The sequence below is a fragment of the Halichoerus grypus genome, chromosome 6 (genome assembly GCF_964656455.1).
Source record: "Halichoerus grypus chromosome 6, mHalGry1.hap1.1, whole genome shotgun sequence".
Lineage (NCBI taxonomy): Eukaryota > Metazoa > Chordata > Mammalia > Carnivora > Phocidae > Halichoerus > Halichoerus grypus.
The window spans coordinates 83,812,219-83,836,484 of NC_135717.1; the positions used below are offsets into that span (position 1 = coordinate 83,812,219).

Here is a 24,266-nt window from a genome sequence, read left to right on the forward strand (position 1 = left end):
TATTCTCCCACAGCATTATTTATACTTACGTTTTAATTCTTATCACATTGTATTCAACTGTTTATAGGTACAAAGGCAAGAAACATGTTTGTGTTTACCCAATATCCATCACAGTTTTCAGAATGTAGTAAGAACACCATACTTTTTTGAATGATTGTTTCTGTCCATTTTTACTGGGATAATTTGTTCTTTCCCAATCAAAAACTGCTAAATGTCTTGGCTGGAAGTCACCTCTGCCCACCAGTAGGGGGTATCAGCTACACAATTCAAAAGTTCCGGACTGGAGACTAGATTAACTGTCCCAGAAATCAAGCTAATTTCCTCCTATGTGTGATTTTCCAAGTATATGTGATTTAACCAAGTTCAACAAAAGCACTTTTGTTAGAAATGACAGACACCTCATCCATCTCAAATTTTGATTACTTTTAGATATATTTTAAACATGAAAATAAAAGTCAAGGTTTCTTGACTTTTTTCCACCAGTAACATATTTTTCAGCTCTTTATTCTTTGCGCACATACAAAAAGCTATTTATCACAGGGTTTTCAATTCTGATTTACCTTTGCTCAGGGTACTGTTATCTTTCATGAAATCGTACTTGTTAAAGTATAAATGTTCTAAGTCCTAGGGTGGCTACAAATGCAGTGATAAAAGTTGTAATGAGATTTCAATCATAGTTTATAAATCTTCCTTACTTAGAATGGACCTAGTGACCTTGTGGTTGATATCTTGCACTTTACATATGACAGACTTGAATCCCAGACTTATTAAATCATTTGTCCAAAGACACAGTTGGTGATGAAGTCAGGATTGGAAACTCATATCTCATGATTTACAAATTAACATTCTCTTCACCACACCACACTATTTAATACAAGAAGCACCCAAGATAGTGGTACAAAAATAGTAAACTCGTGTAGTTTTGTACGCACATCCATTTTTTTCACTTAATATAAACCATAAAAATAACTTAACAAGTACACAAAAATAAATAGGATATTTACTGCAGAATTTTTGTAATTAGAAAATGGAAATAATCTAAATGTCCATCAATCTGGAATTGATCCATTCCATAAGTAAATAAATTATGGTACATCTATCAATCAAGTACTATGCACCTATTAAACATTGAGATTGATCTATATGCTCAGATATGAAAAGGTAAATTAATAAGTGAGAAACAGCAAGGTACAAAAAAAGTGTAATATTACATCATTTCTATAAAAAATAAATATAAGGGGTGCCTGGCTGTTTCAGTCAGTAGAGCATGCAACTCTTGATCTTGAGATTATGAGTTCAAGCCCCATGTTGGGTCTAGAGCTTACTTTTTAAAATAATAAATAAATAAATAATATCTAGACTTGATAGGCATAAAATAATTATGAACTATAGCTAAGATACTTAACAGGGGCTATTATTTCTGGCAAATGGAAAGGGTAAAGAAAGAGAAACTCTTTCATTTTATACCCTTCTTTATGCTACTGTTGTAATAATTGTAATAGTAAATCAAGACCTATGCATCTAAAATTTCAATACATGAAAATGAAACTACATGTTGCTTATGAAGTCATACATATGTAATAAAAGTATAAAAGCAATTAGGGGGAGAAAGTGGTTATCTCTGGGGAAAGAGAGAGCTAAAAGATTTAGGGAAGGAGTATATATCTTTTAAAAGTATCTGAAGTAGGGCGCCTGGGTAGCTCAGTTAGTTAAGCAACTGCCTTCGGCTCAGGTCCTGGGATCGAGTCCCACATTGGGCTCCCTGCTCAGCAGGGAGCCTACTTCTCCCTCTGACCCTCTCCCCTCTCATGCTGTTTCTCTGTCTCTCTCTCTTTCTCTCAAATAAATAAATAAATAAAATCTTAAAAAAAAAAAGTATCTGAAGTAAATACAGCATAATAGTAAAACCTTAATAAAGCTGATTAGTCACAACTTGATAAAGCTGATGCTAATTCTATTTTTTATATACTTACTTGCCTGTTTTAAATATGTCATCATAATAAAATAAAGAATGGGAACCCAAGAGGTAAAAATTTTAAAGTAAATAATGAAAAAATAACCTGGTAAATTACTGAGTGATGTAAGTGAGCTGCAGAATTATATGTATAATTTAAAGTGAGTATGCACAATGCTCACACACACACACTCACACATGCACACTTCACATATACTTACATGTACATAGAAAAACTTTGAAAAGGATACATTTAATAGCAATCACTTCTTGGGAATGCACTTGGGAAAAGGAGAGGTAGAGAAAGAATTTTTACTTTTGTTTTAAACATGTCTGCATTTAATTAATTGAATTAAAATTTTAAAAAAAATGTCTGCATTTGATTTTTGCAATGAGCACATATTAGTTGTATAATTCAAAAATGAACATTTTTAAAAGTTAGAAACACTGTACTGGTTTTACAATAATTTCATGATGTTTTAGTTAAATAGTAAATAGTCAGTCATTGACCTAAATCTACATCTTCCTACTCCTTGCTTCCCAATGTGGTCCTGCAGCTACTGGGTCAGGTTAAACTGGCCTGGTTTGTGAATTTGACAATCTCTAAATCTGAGAGGTCATGAATTCTAACTTTGTCCAATTGATTTACTCTGTATCCCCAACACATAAGACATGCCTGGCACATGATGTGTTCAATCAATATCTACAGTTAGAATGATGATGACCTAGAGGCCTAAGGGGGGAAAAAGCCGAGCAAGTCCTAGAATTACAGAATTTAAGATCAAAGCCACCTTAGCATTCATGGAGAAAATTCTCCTGGGTTCTACAACCCTGAATAACAAAGGATATGTCTCACTTGAATATGCTCACTTGAAGTTCCATATGAGAACTCGAGTTAGGATTCTTTTTTCTGACTTAAGAAAAATACCTTTTCTTAAGAACACCTTCTTCCTAGGTGTTCAGGTTTTAACAGCTACAAAACATGGATAATGATTTGGTCCCAGGGAGTTTTGCAGCAATAACTCATCCTTTGAGAATCTCCACTCCATCTCAAGGACATGAGGCATGTGGCAGGTGTGGGATGTAATTGGGAAAAGGATCAGACACTACAGCTAAGTATGTCTGATTTTCCTCCCAACTCTGTCATCTCATACTGCACCACCAAATGTAAATCCAACAGAAGCAATTTCTAATCCCTACTAGAGTTACTAGAGTCTGTAGATGATTTTCTAAGGAAATACTTGATTTCCAGGGTAATCTCCTTATTTAGTGAAGAGTTTTGGAAGACATTTCTCATGACACAGTCAAAAATTTTTTAAATTGGTCCATATCCAATGTTGGCAAGGATGTGGGGCAATGGAACTGGTGGGACTTTGGCTGTTTCTAGTAAAGTTGAATGTGGCCATACCAGGAATTCTCCACTGAAGTAAGCAACTCCTGCATATGTTCACTAGGTGCAAACATAAAACCAGGGGCTGGATGTTATTAGGAAAAATGCACAAGAATATTATTGCAACATTGTTTACCATTTATGACAGCAAGACATTGGAAATAAATGTCCATCATTAGACCAAATCAACTGGAGTATATTTGTATAACAGAATAATGAACATGAATAAACGACTTGCTATGTGCAGCAAAAGGGATAGATCGCAAAAACATAACATTGATTGGGGGGGAAAGTAAGTTAACAAAAGAAATAACAAGATTGTCCATTTGGGCAATATCCAAAAATGAACAAATCTAAAATTGTATGGTTTTGGGAAATACATTTAGGTGGCAAAACCATTTTCAAAATGAAAAGAAATGATAAACACAAAATTCCCAATTGTGGATATTGAGGGCCAGGGGGGAGGAAGAAGATTAGGGTGGGCAAAGGGGGCGCTTGAGTGATACTGGTTGCATTCTACTTTTAAAACTGGATGAAAAGAATTGGATGATAAATTCATGGTAGTCATTTCATTATTATTTAAAATGTACATATATATTGGACACCTGGGTGGCTCAGTCAGTTAAGCGCCTGCCTTCGGCTCAGGTCATGATCTCAGCGTCCTGGGATCGAGCCCCGCATTAGGCTCTCTGCTCAGTGGGGAGTCTCCTTCTCCCTCTCACTCTCCTTCTCTCTCTCTCTCAAATAAATAAAGAAAATCTTTAAAAAAAATAAAATAAAATGTACATGTTCATGGTAGTCATATGTACATGTTCGGTACAGACTCTTCCGAATGTATTATATACCTCACAATACATTTAAAAGGTGATACATGAAGCAGCTAAGTTGTTAGTTATTGATTTCAACAATAAATGTTCTGTATAACAACAATAATGGTGTTAACTGATATATAGCACCTTTAAAATTACAAAACGCCTGGGTGGGTCAGTTGGTTAAACGTACGATTCTGGATTTCAGCACCTGTCATAATCTCAAGGTCGTGAATGGAGCCCTGGGTTGGGCTCCTCGCTCAGCAGGGAGTCTGCTTGAGGATTCTCTCCCTCTCCTTCTACCCCTCTCCCTGCTCACATGCTCTCTCTCTCTAAAATAAATAAATCTTTTCTAAAAATTACAAAATGCTTTCACATACACTATCTCATTTATTTCTCGCAACAGTCTTGGCTGGTCTGTAGTATTATCCCCATTTTCAACAAAAATATGCTGAGATATGAAAAGATCTATTGATTTGTTCATTTAATAATTAAATGTCAGGAAGAGAACACCTTACATTTCTGATACCAACACAATAGCTGCCTATTTAAATGTTTGCATGTATTAGTAATACTATGTGTATGGTTGAATTATAGTAATGACTAACAATTATTGAATACTGAGTACTATTCTACATGCTTATGTGCATTATATCATTAATCCTCACAACAGGTAGGTACTATTATTACCCTGCTTCTTTTACAGGTGAAGAAACTGACAAAGTGTGATTAACTAACTTGTCTACTGTCACAACTGGTAAACATAGATCTAAATGTCTCCAAGACCAGGTCCTTAACCAGCATGCAACTCTGCCTCTGTAATTTTTTTTTTTTAAAGATGGAGAAAGAGACAGGGAAAGGAGGGGCAGAAGGAGAGGGAGAAAGAGAATCTTAAGCAGGCTCCATGCTGAGCATGAGCCCAACGCAGGGCTTGATCTCACAGCCCTGAGATCACAACCTGAGCCGAAATCAAGAGTCAGATGCTTAACCAACTGAGCCACCCAGGCGCCCCTGCCTCAGTAAGTTTTTCTTCTCCCTTCAACCTCTCCATCCAGTTAATGGGCAGAATATGCAAGACTTTTAGCAATTCCAGTAGATCCTCATTATTCATGAATTCTGTATTTGTGAATTAGCCTATTTGCCTAAATTTATTTGTAACCCCAAGATCAATATTCCCCAAACTTTCCACAGTCATTCTTGGACACACAGAGTGGCAGAAAATTTGACTCATTGGAAATGCACATATACAGCTGAGATTAAACAAGGTAGTGTTGTACCTTCTTGTTTCACCTCTCATACTTTATTTTTTTAAGATTTTATTTTCATTTGAGAGAGAGTGAGAGAGCAAGTACAAGCGGGGGGTGGGGGCCGGTGCAGGGAGTGGGCAGAGGGAGAGGGAGAAGCAGCTCCCCGCCCAGCAGGGAGCCCAAAGCCGGGTTTTTATTTATTTATTTGACACAGAGAGAGACAGCGAGGGAACACAAGCAGGGGGGAGGGAGAGGGAGAAGCAGGCTTCCCCCTGAGCAGGGAGCCCAATGCTGGGCTTGATCCGGGGACCCTGAGATCATGATCTGAGCTGAAGGCAGACACTTAACTGACTGAGCCACCCAGGTGTCCCTCACCGCTCATATTTTAAACAAGTGCCCTTTGCAGTCAATGTAGTGCCAAGATTTTTGCATTTTTATGCTTTTTCTTGGTGATTTTTCTGTTTAAAATGGCCCCCAAGCAGAGCGCCTGGGTGGCTCAGTTGGTTAAATGTCTGCCTTCAGCTCAGGTCATGATCCCAGGGTCCTGGAATCGAGTCCCACATCAGGCTCCCTGCTCAGCAATGAGTCTGCTTCTCCCTCTGCCACTTCCCCCTGCTTGTGTGCGCGCTCTCTCTCTCTCTCTCAAAAATAAATAAATAAAATCTTAAAAAAAAAAAAAATGAAATGGCCCCCAAGCATAGTGCAGAGGTGCTGTGTTATGTTCCTAAGTGCAAGAAGTCTGGGATATGCCTTACAAAGAAAATATGCATGTTAGTCCCGCATGGGGCTCCCTGCTCGGCGGGGAGTCTCCTTCTCCCTCTGACCCTCTCCCGTCTCATGCTCTCTCTCTCAAGTAAATAAATAAAATCTTTAAAAACAAAAAAAGAGAAACACATATAAAACAAGTTTATACAGTTGACCCTTGAACGACATGGGTTTGAACTGCTCAGGTCCACTTATAGTGGGTTTGGGTTTTTTTATAAATACAGTACAGTACTATAAATTTATTTTCTCATTCTTTTGATTTTCTTTTTAATATTTTATTTATTTGAGAGAGAGAGAGAGAAGGAGCAGGGGGAGCAGCAGAGGGAGAGGGAGAAGCAGATTCCCGCTGACCAGGGAGTTGGATGACATGGGGCTCAATCCTGGGACTCCAGGATCATGACCTGAGCTGAAGGCAGATGCTTAACTGACTGAACCACTCAGGTGCCCCATCCTTATGATGTTCTTAATATTTTCTTTTCTCTAGCTTACTTTATTGTAAGAATACAGCATATAATACATATAACATACAAAATGTATGTTAATCCACTACTATTGGTAAGGCTTCAGGTCAATGGTAGACTATTCACAGTTAAGTTGAGGGGAAATCAAATGTTATATGTGAATTTTTGACTTTGTGGAGGGTCAGCACTCCTAACTCCCTTGGTGTTCAAGGGTCAACTGTACAGTGATCAGTTGACCAAAACACTACGACCAAATGGCAGAACCTAAATCTGTATTTACCCTAGCAGCAATGGTTCAGTACCTGCCAATTCAGTGTTCTTGGTGACTTTGTGGAGCATAAACTACCATGAATACTGAGAGAATAGAGCATTCATGCGGGAGCAAGTTGTCTAAGAGGATAGGCTTTGGAGGCTAGCTGTCTGGTTCTAACTTTGCCTTTTACATAGTGGTGTGAACGACGTGGATAACTCATTAGCCTCTTTGCAACTCAGTGTCCCTTTTGACAATGAGATACTAATATTAGTACCTATCTCATCACTGGGGAGTTGGGAGAGCTAAATAACATGCAACCAATGAAGTGCTTAACACAGTGTCTGGTAGATAAGCTCTCAGTGTGTAAGTTATTACTATTATTGATACGAATTTACATTTGAAACAAGAGTTACCATGTTCATTTAGGTAAAGATAAGCACTGACACATGGATTTCAGTATTTCAGAAGCTACACAACAGAGAACATAGTTACTAAAATGGAGTAACCAGGGCGCCTGGATGGCTTAGTCGTTAAGCGTCTGCCTTCGGCTCAGGTCATGATCCCAGGGTCCTGGGATCAAGCCCGGCATCGGGCTCCCTGCTCAGGGGCAAGCCTGCTTCTCCCTCTCCCTCTCCCCCTGCTTGTGTTCTCTCTCTCGCTGTCTCTCTCTGTGTCAAATAAATAAATAAAATATTTTTAAAAAGTAAAAAAAGTAGGGGCGCCTGGGTGGCTCAGTCATTAAGCGTCTGCCTTAGGCTCAGGCCATGATCCCAGGGTCCTGGGATCGAGCCCCGCATCGGGCTCCCTGCTCAGCAGGAAGCCTGCTTCTCCCTCTTCTACTCCCCCTGCTTGTGTTTCCTCTCTCGCTGTCTCTCTCCCTCTGTCAAATAAATAAAATAAAATCTTTAAAAATAAAATAAAATAAAATAATAAAACAAATAAAATGGAGTTACCATTCTACCACCATTTTTCCCTAAGTGGCTGGCAAATGTGGCAAATAGGGCGCCTGGGTGGCTCAGTCGGTTGGGCATCTGCCTTTGGCTCGGGTCATGATCCCAGGGTCCTGGGATTGAGCCCCGCATCGGGCTCCCTGCTCTGCAGGGAGTCTGCTTCTCCCTCTCATGCTCCTCCTGCTTGTGCTCTCTCTCCTTCTGTCAAATAAATAAATAAAATCTTTAAAAATAAATAAATAAAATAAATTTTTAAAAATGTGGCAAATATATAAGGGACATCTCATCTGAAATGACCACGTGTGATACTGTGATTTATAATAAGAAATATATATCTTGATCTCTGCCCCCAGTTCTTTACACAGAGCTCCTAAAACCCTTGTAAATTCTTAAGTGATAAGAGCATTAGGAACATTTGTTCTGTATATTTGGTCTCTGAACCGGACTCCTGACACAGGGGTCCTGAAATTCTTGTAATCTCCTGGGTGACAGGAGTCTCTTTTGTCTTATGAGGCAGCTCTGGGTAGGCTCCCAGATGGCTCCTGGATGAGGGTTCTGGAGAGACAAAGCCATGATTCGAAGCTTGAAATTTTCAGCCCCATCCCCCATTCTCTTGAGAAGGTAGAAGAGTAGGAAAAGGAGTTAGTAATTGATCACGCCTGTGTGCAGAGAATGCCATAAAAATCCCCAAAGCAGGAGATTCGAAGAGCTTCCAGGCTGGTGAGCACAACCACACTGGGAGAGTAACCCATCCCACCGCATCAGGGGCAAAATTCCTGCACTGCTGCACTTCATAGGGCCCTCACCTATGTATCTCTTCATCTAGGTGTACATATGTATCCTTTCTTGTGTCCTTTAATAAACTGGTAAACATAGGTAAGTGTTTCCCTGAGTTCTGTGAGCCACTCTACTAAACAATGCAACCCAAGGGGGAGGAGGTCATGGGAACCTCCAATTTGTAGCCACGAGGCACAAAGGTTGTGAGTAACCTGGGGACCTACCACTTGCCATTAGCACCTGAAGTGAAGAGCAGTCCTGTGGGACTCAGCCCTTAATCTGTGGGATGAAACACTAGCTCCGGGAAGATAGTGTGGAATTGAGTTATACTGACACCAGCTAGTCTCAGAATTGTTTGATGCGGGAAGAAAAAAAAAAGAAAAGTCCACAGGTGTGGTAACCAGAAGTGTCAGAAGTGAAATGTCAGCTGTATGAAGGAGGTACACAGAAGAGGGAGAGGGTTTTTGGGTTTTTTTTCCCTACCAGAGGGGAACACTGGGTGGTTTCCCAACACAGTAGCACCATCTTCTGTTGCCTTTCAGTGAAAATGAAATAGGGAAAAAAAGAGGAAGAAAAGAAATGGAGAAGACATTTTCTTTTTTTTTTTTAATTATTATGTTCAATTAGCCAACATATAGTACACCATTAGTTTTTGATGTGGTGTTCAACAATTCATTAGTTGAGTGTAACACCCAGTGCTCATCACAACACGTGCCCTCCCTAATGCCCAACAGCATTTTCTAAATAAAGCACAAGTAGGATAGCTAACCTACAAAATCCACCAAAATTTACTCAAAAATTATGTAGACTTACATTTATGAGAGCTATCTGTTCCTCAATAGTCCCCACCAAAAAACGTTCCTATGGCTTCTCATCAGATTAGATAAGCACAAACCGAAAGCTTGTCCCCTTGTCCACTTTCAGTTTCACAGAATGAGAGGCCCAAAGGGTGTTCATGAAAAATGTGCCTGGACTCTCTTTCCTCCCCCTTCAATCTCCCTCCCTTGGCTATCCTAGGTACATACTATAATAGAAAAATAATAACCAGGGGCACCTGGGTGGCTCAATCATTAAGCGTCTGCCTTTGGCTCAGGTCATGATCCCAGGGTCCTGGGATCAAGCCCCGCATCAGGCTCCATGCTCTGCGGGGGGCCTGCTTCTCCCTCTCTCACTCCCACTGCTTGTGTTCCCTCTCTCACTGTGTCTCTCTCTGTCAAATAAATAAATAAAATCTTAAAAAATAATAATAATAATAACCAATAAATCAATAGAAGAAACATTTACTTTTCTTTAAACCACTCAGATCTGAATGATTTATCATGCCAAATTTGACTGACTTCTTTCAAGATCCAGGCATACATGCATCAGATACTTGCCATTTTGATGGGCTTAACAGTTTTTTACTTTGTTTTATTTACTGTTCAACTGAATTGCTTCCCTTTCTGGGTGACTTTGTTCTTCAATTTGTATTCCTTCTTGGTTCTACTATAACTATGCATAATTAGGCAGTTATGCAAGAGGAAGAAGGGAGTACATCTAATCTACATTCCTGGAGGGCCACGGGTTACGATTTGATTTGACAGAAAGGACATGACTTAACAATGGGAAAAGAACATTCTGTAAGTTATTTGTTACATGTCCAAGACGGGAGAATGGTTGTGATATAATAGGCAAAACTGGAAGCCACAGAATATTTTGGCATATTAATTGCTAACATTTATTGAGTCCTTATGTGCCAACACTCTTTCAAGTACTTGGCATGTATTTATTAACTCCTAACAATCCTACAGAGTACAGTGAATATTCCTCTGAATCAGTCATTGCCCAGCCAGGAAAATAGAAACCATTGTAGGTACGTCAAACAGGGTATTTAATATAAGGACTTGGGTACACAAGTGTTGGAAGGGCTAGAGGAATAAAAGGGAAGGAGATGATATTACTGCAGGAGGCTGCTTCCCTAGAATTGGAGAAGCGTGTCACCTAGAACGGGCAAGGATGCACTTGTCTTTGAGGCTGAGGGTTCCTGTTGCTGCATCACAGGCATCTGGGAACTCACAGGCCTGTGGAACCAGTAATCCTGCCAGAGCCCACAGGGGCCAGCAGCTGCCTCAGCCACCCGGCCCATCTCCTTCGCAGGAGTCTCCACAGTTGTCTTCTGCTATAGGAGCCAGAAGCTAAAGGATTCCCTTTCCAATCAATCTCTTTCTGTGTGTGTGTGTGTGTGTGTGTGTGTGTGTGTGTGTGCGTGCACATGTATAATATATTTATATCTATATATACTATATATAGATATATAGTTTTAATGCTTAGTCTATTTTACAGTTTTTGTTCTTTTTACTTTTAAAATAGATTTGCGGGCCGCCTGGTGGCTCAGTCGGTGAAGCCTCTGACTCTTGATTTCAGCTCAGGTCCTGATCTCAGTCAGTGGAGCATGCGGCCCTTGATCACCTGGCTGTGAGTTTGAGTTCAAGCCCCACGTTGGGCTTAGAGATTACTTAATAAATAAATTAAATAAACAAAACAGCTTTGCAATCTTTGTGAACAAACTAAGTTCCAGAATCAAATGCAATGGTTCCCTTTACTTTTCACCGTCCAATAGCACATGAGCATGCCCCTCTGGCAGAGTCTACTTGGAATTCCATTGGAGAGAAGGTCTAGGACATGTGGTGCCCAGGCTTCCAATAGAGAGATAATAAGGAAGTATGGGAATGGGCTTAAGTTCAATAGATAAGATCCAACACAATCCCCGTTTTGCAGGTGAGGAAATGAAAACACAGGGTTTAAATAATTTCTGTACAATCCCACAATGAAGTGGTAGAGCTGGGATTCAAATTCAGTTTTCATCAAAGTCCTTAAGGGCAGAAATTTTTGTTGCATATTTATTTTTAATTCTCTCAGACAAAGCAGGTTAGAGATTCTATGATTCTGAAGTTTTTAATTTGGCCAGGTGACTACAAATTGCCATCACTGAAAATGTAGAATTAATCAGTAGTTCATAAAGCTCATGACTGACTTTGTAATATATATTCAAAATTTCTTTCTAGAGCATCTAATCTTTGCTTATACGTTTATAGTTTAGATATTCAAAAAGAACAAAACATGGGGGCCTGGGTGGTTCAGTCAGTTAAGCCACTGAATCTTGATTCCGGCTCAGGTCATGATCTCAGGGTCCTGAAATCAAGCCCTGCGTCAAGCCCTGGGTTGGGCTCTGTGCTCAGTGGGGAGTCTGCTTGTCCCTCTCCCTCTGCCCCTTCTTCTGCTCATGTTCAATCTCTCAATCTCTCAAATAAATAAAATGTTAAAGAAAAACAAGGAACAAAACAGAAGATAACCACATAAATCTCACCAAATTTTCAACATTACACCACAAAACAGCTAGTACTTTATAAGAAGGGACAGAAGTCATCCAGAAGCAGGAGTACTATTTACAAGATGTTTTCAATAATTTCCTTCCTGATCTGAAATCTGAAGATCACAGCTGGAAGTTCTCTACCTGGTTTTAATTGCCTTATAATCTTTAGAAGGACAGGAGCCAGTGAAACTGAATCCACTTGAGAAACAACCTTAAAGACTCTTAATTCTTTGAATTATATTCAAAAGTCAACAAACTTTTCAACTACATATTCATTCATTCATTCATTCATGCCCTAAACATGTGTTATACCAAGAATGTAACAGGCACTGGACATAGAAACAAAGTCATGACCTCATAGGGCAGAGAAACAGATAAAATGTTATTTTTTCTGCACTACCAGGGCCTGTAAAATTTCTACCCATCTTTAAAGCCTAGCTCAAGTGCTACCTCTTCAGTGCATCTGTTTGCCTCTGTAAGAATTATATTGTAAGAAGTAGCCTTTCTCTCTTCCATGTTTCTGGACACATTGGGAACCTCCCAGCAGCCCTTATTATTTTTTTTTTTACCAGATAAAAAATTTTATTTTTTTTATAGAAAGATTTTTTAAAATATTTTTATTAACATATAATGTATTATTTTTTTCAGGGGTACAGGTCTGTGATTCAACAGTCTTACACAATTCACAGCATTCACCATAGCACATACCCTCCCCAATGTCCATCACCCAGCCACCCCATCCTGCCCAACCCCCTCCACTCCAGCAACCCTCAGTTTGTTTCCTGAGATTAAGAGTCTGTTATGGTTTCTCTCCCTCTCTGGTTTCGTCTTGTGTCATTTTTTCCTCTCTTCCCCTATGATCCTCCGCCTTGTTTCTCAAATTCCACATATGAGGGAGATCATATGATATTGTCTTTCTCTGATTGACTTATTTCACTTAGCATAATACCCTCTAGTTCCATCCACATCGTTGCATATAGCAAGATTTCATTTTTTGATGGCTGCATAATATTCCATGGTATATATATACCACATCTTCTTTATCCATTCATCTGTCGACGGACATCTAAGCTCTTTCCATTGTTTGGCTATTGTGGACATTGCTGCTATAAACATTGGGGTGCACATGCCTTTCAGATCACTACATGTGTATCTTTGGGGTAAATACCCAGTAGCGCAATTGCTGGGTCATAGGGTAGCTCTATTTTCAACTTTTTGAGGAACCTCCATACTGTTTTCCAGAGTGACCCAGCTGCCCTTATTATGTTATAATGATGTACATCTCTCATTTCTTCTGTATCTCCTACAGCACAAAGCGTAGTGTCTGTAGTAGGAGTAGAGTACATGTTTATGATACCGAACTTAATGATAAAGACCTTATCTTTTGCAAGTGGAAAAGATGTTCTCACCACTGTTAGTGGAAGTATAAATTGATGGAATCTCTTTAGTAGGAGATTATATATCTTTCAAAAATGTAAATGCACATACTCTTAGATTTAGCAATTTAACTCTAGGAACCTATTCTACAGAAATATTCATAGATGTGTAAAATACAAAAGTACTCATTGGAGCATTGCTTGTAACTGCTTTAAAAGTTGATAAAAACAGAGCACCTGGGTGACTCAGTCATTGAGCGTCTGACTCTTCATTTCAGCTCAGGTCATGATCTCAGGGTCGTGAGATCGAGCTCTACATAGGGCTCTGCGCTCAGCAGCTAGTCTGCTTGAGATTCTCTCTCCCTCTCCCTTCCCCTCTGCCCCTCTCTCTCTCTAAAATAAATAAATCTTTAAAAAAAATATTGATAAAAACAGACTATCCATCAACAGAGGAATAATTGATTAAATGGCATAATATGGAGCAATTTAAAAAGTATGATGTGAACTACTATGCCCTGATATGAAAAGATAACTAGAAAAAGCATAAGACAACATATGGAATGAAATTGCATTTATATTTATGAAAGAGATTACCTCCAGGGAGTAAAAATAGGATAGCTAGGCGTTCTGGAAATTTTAGTGTTCATTTTAGTCCTTCTATATTTAAGGTTTTTTTTAACATGGGAGTGAATTATTTTATGTATATATGTAGATATATATAAAATGTGGATATATGCACACATGATAATACTATCTTTTGTATGCTTAGTATTTGTGCTTTCTGAATACCTTCATTATTCCATGTTTCCAAATACTAGATAAAAAAACAGAACATAATTAATAGAATTATATGCACTAACATGGAAATATGTTCTGACATATTGTTAAGCAAAAAAAGCAGGTCATAGGGGCGCCTGGGTGGCTCAGTTGGTTAAGCGACTGCCTTCAGCTCAGGTCATGATCCCAGGGTCCTGGGATCGAGCCCCGCATCGGGCTCTCTGCTCAGCCGGAAGCCTGCTTCTCCCTCTCCCACTCCCTCTGCTTGTGTTCCCTCTCACGCTGTGTCTCTCTCTCTCTCCCTGTCAATTAAATGAATAAATAAAATCTTTAAAAAAAAAAAAAAAGCAGGTCATAAAATCACATGTAAACTATAATCCCATTTTTGTTTGAAACTACCTTTTTAAAAGATATGTGTTATACTTAGAACAAATTTACAAAGAATGAATGCTAACCTATTAAGACTAGTTACTTCCAGGCAGTGGAATTTGAAATAAAAATTTTCATTCTTTTACCCTTTATACTTTTGTATTATTTCAATTAATCTTTCTTATATGTACTACTCCTGTCATTAGATAACAATGGACATCAATCAATCAATCACTCTCAACTCTTGTCATTTTTCTGGGGTCTTTCTGCCTTAAAAAATAGTTCATGGTGATTTCTCTGCAAACAAGAGAAGGAGCAGATATTGTTTGGACAATAAGTTGATTAATATGGACTGAAGCCTTTACCCCAGGCAACAGTGTTCAAATACATTTGACCCAAGTGAATTTTATTTCATATGCGTATGTGTAAAAGAATAATGTGAGTGAGAATTCTTTAAGAGGTATACTTTAAGCAGCAATCATTGCTTCAATCTTCTACACTCCTTCCTGATGAAACAATCTAATTGATTGACTATTCTGCCCATCCCCAATACCTGAAGCATTCTCCCACAGACCTGCCTCTCATTTTGCTCCACTTAAAAACTCTAAACAGCATGTGAGCTTCTCTTATCTATAGAAGTCTTTAAGGACCTGCTCAAGGGCGCCTGGGTGGCTCAGTCGGTTAAGGGTCCAACTCTTGGTTCCAGCTCAGGTCAAGATCTCAGGGTCACGAGATTGAGACCTGTGTCAGGCTCCAGGCTGAGCATGGAGTCTGCTTGGGATTCTCTCTCTCCCTCTGCCCCTCCCCCTATTCAAGCTCGCTCTCTCTCTCCAATGAAATAAATAAATAAAATCTTTTTAAAAAGGGGCGCCTGGGTGGCTCGGTCGTTGAGCATCTACCTTTGGCTCCTGTCATGATCCCAGGGTCCTGGGTCGGGCTCCCTGCCCAGCAGGGAGCCTGTGTCTCCCTCTCCCTCTGCCTGCCGCTTCCCCTGCTTGTGCTCTCTCGTGCTCTCTCTGTCAAATAAATATATAAATAAAATCTTTAAAAAATAATTAAAATAAATAAATAAAAATATTTTTTAAAAATTTAAATCTTTAAAAAAAAAACTCTTTAAGGACCTGCCCAGATCTTACTTCTACCTTAAGACTTTCTTAGTTTGCCTCAGGCTAAATGTAGCCTTCCCTGTTATGTTCTACTATTTTACTTCTTTTTTTTTTTAAGATTTTATTTATTTATTTGACAGAGAGAGAGACAGCGAGAGCAGAAACACAAGCAGGGGGAGTGGGAGAGGGAGAAGCAGTCTCCCTGCTGAGCAGAGAGCCCGATGCGGGGCTCGATCCCAGGACGCTGGGATCTCTACTATTTTACTTCTATTGGTACTTCTGCCATTGTAGTCTCAGTTGTATCATAGGCGTTTTTTTGTGGGTGTAGGGGTGCATACTCCTACTATATTGTGAATCTCTCAACATTAGAATATAGCTTAATTAATCTGATTCTCGTATGGCACGTTTCTTTACATATAGTAAGCATTTAAGAGATGCTGTTGGAGAGTCTTACCTGGGTTGTGCAGGTCATGCATCCCAACCACTCAGCACCTCCACCCTCACATTACGTAGGGTCATTTGTGTGCATTTCTAAAATGCAAGCAAAAACCTATCAAGTGAGAAGCTTATGTACAGAAGTACTCTCTCCTTAGCCATAGTCTGTGTCCTGCAGAAAACATCCGAGAATTATGCCCTCCCACTTCTGCTTTTTTTACTTTTCTTATCTGAAACACTGAGGAGTGACTCACTTCAAAACTCATCCTGTGAAGTCAGATAGCAGTCAAAAGCGTGGAGTTTCATCTATCATCATCAGAAACGAAGAAAGAGGGAAGAGAAAGCGTTCAGCAGATTTCCTAAAGATACTTCATAACTTGATTGTGGGTAAGTGTGAGAACCACACAGGATTTGTGGGGACCTCCAGACTGGTGCTGAGGTCTTCAGCTACTGTCTCAGGTTTTTGGTAAGAAAACCTACATCCACCTGATAACTCGTGCTACTTCTGCTTATTACCGATAATGGTTTGAGGGTCATTATCTTCTCTTCCCCGCATTCCTTCCCCAACTTTTATTTCTTTTGTTTTATCCCCACATCCACCTTTCTTTTTCTAAATATCCCACATTCTATTTATCTTCATTCTTCGTATTTTCATTCTAGAACTAATAGTGAATTTTCATGCCATTTTCTTCTCTCTTAAATTGACTATGTTTCTCTTTCTGAACTTTGATTCCAGCTTTTCACAATAGTTTCGCTTTTCAAATCAGTTGCCTTTATGTATATATTTTTTTTCTCATTCCATTTTCCTTTTTTTTTTTCTTTTATTCTTTTGCTTATTCCTTATTGTTACTGACTCTGTCGCCCTATTGTTAGTATTTGATTCTGGAATCTACTTTCTTTTCCTGTTATAATTGAACTTTGGTTTCAGGATTTTCTTTATCCTTTTAATTACTTTTGGCCAATTTAGTATTGAAAACTAAAAAAGGAAGAAGAAAGAAAAGAAAGAAAGAAAGAAAGGAAGGAAGGAAGGAAGGAAGGAAGGAAGAAAGAAAGAAAGGATTCTACCAATCTTAAATGTAGAGGTATCTTTCAGCCAAAACACTTGGAGAAATGTAAAAAGTGATCTTGTTCATTCTGAAAGGCTTTTAAGACTGATTCATACATACTTTCATTTCAAGACAGATGATATGTGATATTTAAAATATAGCTCACACCAATGACTCTATTTATATTGGAATTTTACTCTTTTCAATATTTTTTTAAAGATTTATTTATTTATTTTAGAGAGAAGGAGAGAGAGCACAAGGTGGGGTGGGCAGAGGCACAGGGAGAGAATCTCCAGCAGACTCTGTGCTGAGAACAGAGCCCAACCTGGGGCTCGATCCTAAGACCCTAAGATCATGACCTGAGCCAAAATCAGAGTCAGTCACTTAACAGACTGAGCCACCCAGGCACCCCTCTTTTCAGTCTTTATTACTTCAGTCTGTGCAGTTCTCCGTATTCTTTCCCTTTATTAACAATACGAAAGCCTGGGGGCACCCGGGTGGCTCAGTCATTAAGCATCTGCCTTCGGCTCAGGTCATCATTCCAGGGTCCTGGGATCGAGCCCTGCATCGGGCTCCCTGCTCAGCGGGAAGCCTGCTTCTCCCTCTCCCACTCCCCCTGCTTGTGTTTGTTCTCTCACTGTGCCTCTCTCTGTCAGATAAATAAATAAAATCTTTAAAAAAAAATACCAAAGACTTTTTAGTTCTGTGATTCTTTGTAGTAGAAAGAGTATTGGCATGACAGACATTGGACTTAAGATCTTAGAACCCTCCTAGTTGTGAATACGTGACAGTCCCTAATTTGCTGAGTTTCCATGTCAAAAACTGCAAAATAAAACTAGAGACAAGGAGAGATAATTGCTATGTTTCCTTTTAGTCCTAGCTTCTCTGATCTATCCTTCCCTCAATATTTTATGGATCTCCACATGACTACATGTATTGGAGCAGGACAGTGGATCAGGGTAGCTGCCGTGCACAGCAAAGAAAGAAAGGATCTTGATAGGACTTGAATATTTGAGTGAATAAGGCTAGAGAGAAGGAGAAGGAGAACCACTTCTTCTTTTTTATTATTTTGTTGACTCAGTTATTTTAACTTCTGCTAATTCTGTAAGACCCTATGACAGCATTTGGTTGGCTCAGCAGAACTAATTCCAAGTCACGAAAATATTTTGGGACTCTATGAAAGGAAACACAAAATGCTATTATAGCCAGTAAGCATTGGAAACTGGAAAGCAAAAGGGAAGTTAGAAGAGACAGCATCTTTAATGGATTAAATGGATAAGAAAAAGAATTTTAAAATTAGTTGAAAACTAAACCCCCCAAATGAACATCCATCCACTGAAGTAATCTTTGATCTCTATGTCATATAAGGCATTGTGTTAACTTCAGTAGAACAAGCACTTAAGAACAAGACTCATTTTTACTATCATGAAATTTAAGGCCAGAATAATAGATAAAACAGCCATGATAATAATTATAATACAAGACAAAATGCATCGCTGCACAGAGAATATGAAAGGAGGTTCAACACATATACACACAAATTTAAAAGGTTAAAGAACTAATTTCTGATTGAGACTATAAGAAGAGATTTCAAGGAAGAATAATATTTGAGCTTGTTTTGAAGAATGGCTAGGATTTCAAGAGGCAGAGATTAAGGATGCAGGACAAAGGAGGTTAAGGTGAAGGACGTAATTCCAGACAGAAGTAAACAGCATTAGCCAGAATAGTGAATTGTTCAAGAAAGCTATAAGGTAGGGTGCATTTACGGGAGTCTTTGGAATTAGGGGAGGGTAATGTCACAGAGGCCAAGAACATGTAGTGGTGGATGCAGACAGCGAGAACGATGTTTGGATTTGTTAGTTAGAGGTAATTTTAGCACTGTGATGGGGCAGAAGACAAATTACAAGGGGTTAAAACATTACAAATTACAAAGGGTAAAAAGTGAGTGGTGAGAACAACAGACCCTGAAACAAGCTAGCATCCTTGAAAAAGACAAACTATGCTAAAAAGAGAGAGAGAGAGAGACTTAAGAAACATAATGTTCCGATGCAAAGTGTGATCCTAGACTGGCTATAACTGTGGACAAATCAGCTATAGAAGATGTTTTGGGGACGGTTGGAAAAAAACTAGATGAAGACTGAGTATTCCTTAAGGTACAATCTTACTGCATAATGTGGAGACTAGCTGAGAAAGGAAAGCATTTTATACAACAATATCCATGCCAGTTCATAGCAGCATTATTCCCAAGAGCTAAAAGATGAAAGCAATTCAGATGTCCATCAAGAGATGAGTGGATAAACAAAATGTGGTGTTTACATACAATGGAATATTATTTAGCCTTAAAAAGGAAAGACATTCTGACATATGCTACAACATGGATGAGCCTTGTGAACATTATGCTGAATGAAATAAGCCAGACACCAGAAGACAAATGTATGATTTCCATTTATATGAGATGTCTAGAGTAGTCAAATACATAGTAACAGAAAGTAGCATGGTGGTTTGCCAGGGGCTGAGGGAAGAGGGAAGTGGGGAGCTACTGTCTAATAGAATTAGAGTTTCAGTTTTACAAGGTGAAAAAGTGGTAGAGATTAATTGTACAATAATGTGAATATACTTAACACTGCTGAACTTTATACTTAAAAAATGGTTAGAATGGTAAATTTTGTGTTATGTGTATTTTACCATAATTAAAGAATTTTTAAATATGCACAGAATAATCAAATTTTGTTACATTTTGATCAAGAAAAACATGCATGCATATATACACATATGTATATATATGAATATATGTGTATATATTTATGAATAACACTGAAAAAACAAACAAGAAAGAAATGATGGGTGATGAGGGACTCAATGCTGAGAGGGTAAACAACTCTTGAGAAATCTGAAAGCAAAAGGAAAAGATGAGGTTGTATGTAAAGACATAACTGGGGGCACCTAGGTGGCTCAGTCAGGCTTCTTGCTCAGGGCGAGCCTGTTTTTCCAAGGAAGATTTTCAAATGACTCACTACACAAAAAAAGGTGTAGACTCAGTTATGTCTTTATTTTCTTTAAAAAAGATTTTATTTATTTGAAAGAGACAGAGATAGCGAGAGAGAGCATGAGCAAGGAGGAGAGGGAGAAGCAGACTCCCTGTTGAGCAGGGAGCCCGATGTGGGGCTCGATCCCAGGACCCCGGGATCATGACCCGAGCCGAAAGCAGACCTTAACCAACTGAGCCACCCAGGCGCCCCACTTACTTGTTTTTAATAGGGAACACCGGGTGAGGAAAGGAACCAGTGCAGACTGAGACACTGGAAGTGCAAGAAAGAGGAGAAATATACACTGATAGGGACTTCCAAATGAAATTATGATTTCGATACACATTTAAATTGATATGGCAGATTTTAACGATCACAGAATGTTTCTGTGTGGTCCATTGTGAAGTGAAGGAATACAAACTAAAACAGGGGCTTTTGGGGGCACCTGGGTGGCTCAGTTGGTTAAGTGTCTGCCTTCAGCTTGGGTCATGATCCCGGGGTCCTGGGGTCGAGTCCCGCCTCGGGCTCCCTGCTTGACGGAGAGTCTGCTTCTCCCTCTTCCTCTACCCCTGCCTGTGCTCGCTCTCTCTCTCTCTGACAAATAAATAAATAAAATCTATTAAAAAAAAAAACAAACAGGGGCCTTTGTAGTTCTACAGAGGGTTATAATTCTAAGGATATGTTTTTTTTTAAAAAAAAGATAGTTTTAATATTTTTGTTTATATTTTTATAGAAGTTTAGCAATGGAGCCTTTCTCTGCTGATAACAATTCAACTGACCTACCCTCACAGCCCTGGTATGAACCCCAAGTCATTCTCTCCATGATCATTCTCAGCCTCACTTTCTTATTGGGAGTGCCAGGCAATGGCCTAGTGCTGTGGGTGGCTGGCCTGAAGATGCAGCGGACAGTGAACACGGTTTGGTTTCTCCATCTCACACTGGCGGACTTCCTCTGCTGCCTCTCCTTGCCCTTCTCCCTGGCTCACTTGGCTCTCCAAGGACACTGGCCCTATGGCTGGCTCCTATGCAAGCTCATCCCCTCCATCATCCTCCTCAACATGTTTGCCAGCGTCTTCCTGCTGACTGCCATTAGCCTGGATCGTTGTCTCTTGGTCCTCAAGCCCATCTGGTGCCAGAATCACCGCAATGTGGGGACAGCCTTTGCTATCTGTGGATGTATATGGGTGGTGGCTTTTGTCATGTGTACACCTGTGTTCATGTACCGGGAAACATTCGCTGTAGACAACCATCATATGTGTGGCTACAATTTTGGTCTCTACAGCTCATTAGGTTATTCAGACTTCACCACTGATCTCCTGGAAAATGGGTCTCTTGACAACTCCATTGTTCAGATGCCTGGAGGAATGGATGATAGATTAGAGTCTTTCTCTTTACAAACAAATGATCTGCCTTGGACAGCCACCACTATCCTCTATTCTCAAACATTTCAAAGACCTTCTGGAGAGTCACTCCCTATGGATTCAGCTAAATTATTTAGTCAACATCCATATTATAATTTATTTAAACCTCCTGATGAGGTCTCATCTATAATCCCCAGTGGGTTTCCCATTGAAGATCACAGAATTGACCCACCAGATAACTCTGATACTTTTCTCTCTACTGATGTAGAGCTTTACTCTGGTACTTCCACCAATTACTTATACGCATACGAGCTATCCCAAGATTTCCAGGATGAATATTTAGGCCAGTTTTCATATGACAATCAAGTACAAACACCCCTGATGGCAATAACCATCACTAGGCTAGTGGTGGGTTTCCTTCTGCCCTTTATTGTTATGGTGACCTGTTACGGCCTCATTATCTTCCGAATGCGACGGGGCCGCTTCACCAAGACTCGGATCAAAACCTTGCGAGTGGCCGTGGCTGTGGTGGTTGTCTTCTGTGTCTGCTGGGCTCCATACCACGTTGTTGGAGTCCTATCATTGTTTTTTGGCCCAGAAACTCCCTTTGGAGAAGCTCTGCTGCCTTGGGACCACGTGTCCATTGCTCTAGCATCTGCCAATAGTTGCTTTAATCCCTTCCTCTATGCCCTCCTAGGAAGAGATTTCAGGAAGAAAGCAAAGCAGTCCATGAAGGGTATTCTGGAGGCAGCTTTCAGTGAAGACCTCACACACTCTACCAGCTGTCCCCAAAGCAAAGTCTTTTTGGAAAGAAACAGTATCAGTACAACTGTGTGACGATATGGAGCAGTTGACCCAAGCAGAGGTTCTTAGGTATTCACCCAGTGCAACATGTTTCTAAAACAACGAGGGATATCATGAGCAGGAGATTTCAGAAATCATCAAAGAATCAATCCATAGGTTCTCAAAGTATGGTCCAAGCCTAGTGGCATCAGTGTCACCTGGTAACTTGTTAGAATCACCTAGAAACTTGCTGAATCAGAATCTCTGGGGGTGGGCCCCAGCAAGTGTCTTAACAAACGCTCTTGTTTCTAATAAATGCTAAATTAGAGAATCATTGTATAAATTAGTCTATTTTTATCCCAAATTAAGCCAATGAGATCAATGAGAACCTAGTCTGTTTTAGAATGATTTTTCCATCATGAATTTTTTTCTTTAGTATTGTACAAATCCCCTCCCAGATTCAATTTAAAACCATTTCATCTAGTCTCACCTGAGTGAAAAATGATCATTTCTTTATGGCTTTGTTGTGGTGGTGGTGATGTTTTTCAATGAAAAGAAGGTGCAAAAAGAAAAAGTCAATGAAAACAAGCAGTTATGAGACTGAGCCTGGAGCAGAGTACAACGTCAGATGCCTGCTCATGTGCAGTACTCCTGGATACAGGACATGGGAATTCCAAGTTTCCATTATTACAACTAAAGAGGCATCTACTGTGTAAAGATGGGCTGCTAAGGCATCTGAAATCTTACTCATAAAATGGCATGTAAACTGCGGTTTGGGGAGTTTTCTATTTGTTTACTCAATCTGCCTATTGATAGAACCATCTCTTGTCCATTCCCTTTCCTAAGCTCCTTTATTCCCTTATTCCTCCCCTGCCTCTAAATCGTCTTCCATATTAGACTTTGTGCATCTAATAACCTCTAATTTCGTAAGATTCAAATTGTTCCTCTCCTCTTGCTTGAAACTAATATTCCCTAAGACACTCATTTCCAATGAGAAGAGAAAGAGGGTGGAGGATGGAGCAGTAATCCTTGAATTCACTGCATAGTGACTGAGTACCCTCCAGGAATACCATCCAACTTTGTAAAGCATGGCTACACACATGTATCATTCACCAGGTATATCTTTGGGTTTTTAAAATTAATTTTTATCTTTCCTAAAGTAATATAGATGCATGTAGTTTAAAGAGAACCCAAGGCTTATAATGAAATATAAGACGTCTCCTGCCCCTCTCTGTCCGACCAATCTCTCCTCCCACTCCCATCTCCCAGAAATAACACTTGCAACAATTTTAGACATTTCTTCTGATATTTACCATGATAAGTCATGTGCTTATGCAGCTAATTTTCAGATACATGATAAAATCACTTCTTGTCTTGAAAGATGAATTTATCCACATTCATATTTTTGCTTATCCATCATCCTAATATTCATTAATCATCATACTTCAATTTGGTCATGACCACACACTTTCTTCTATTCTATGGATCCATTCTAACCATACATATAGCTTTCCTTCCATCCTTTCATTTAAAAAAAAAAAAGAAATTATTTAACTCTAACACGTTCTCATTTGTCTGTGTATATAAACTTTATTGTGTTAAACTTCTAAAATCTCAGGTTTGTTTGTACTACAATATAGCCTCACCTAAGCGGATATAATTATTTAATCTAAAAAAAAGAGAGAGAGAATGAGAAGTTTTAGACTTGCAAGGCACGATTATTTGTTCAGTGATTGAGGTGAGGCTCTAGATTATAAATAAGTAATAAAGTACTACATAGAAAAATTGCAAATCACTGGGAAGTCTTTCAATTGTGAGGTAACAATGTCTGACATGATGTAAAATTTGCAGTGCCACCTTCCAATGTAATCTTCTTATATATTTGATATGAATAAATGTTTTCTTTCTTGTGCTTCCTTGCAAGACTGAGATTCATGGATCCTCTTAATTGTTTGACATTCAGAATATGTCATAATCTCTAAATATACAGCAAATTAATCTCATAGTGGGTAGCTGGAGGCTTGCTAGA

At 39.2% G+C, this 24,266-nt stretch overlaps 1 protein-coding gene across 2 annotated transcripts; it reads left to right on the top strand.

Moving 5' to 3' along the window:
- Nucleotides 1-16,299: 16,299 nt before the first annotated feature.
- Nucleotides 16,300-24,149, top strand: C3AR1 (complement C3a receptor 1). 2 transcript variants are annotated; one of them, XM_036116571.2, is made up of 2 exons: nucleotides 16,300-16,408; nucleotides 20,827-24,149. In XM_036116571.2, the coding sequence occupies exon 2, from the start codon at nucleotides 20,837-20,839 to the stop codon at nucleotides 22,289-22,291; it is 1,455 nt and encodes a 484-aa protein (XP_035972464.1). In that variant the 5' UTR covers nucleotides 16,300-16,408; nucleotides 20,827-20,836; the 3' UTR covers nucleotides 22,292-24,149. The 2 variants fall into 2 exon arrangements, with proteins under 2 accessions (XP_035972464.1, XP_077931689.1); XM_078075563.1 differs by having other exon boundaries at nucleotides 16,300-16,404.
- Nucleotides 24,150-24,266: the final 117 nt, after the last annotated feature.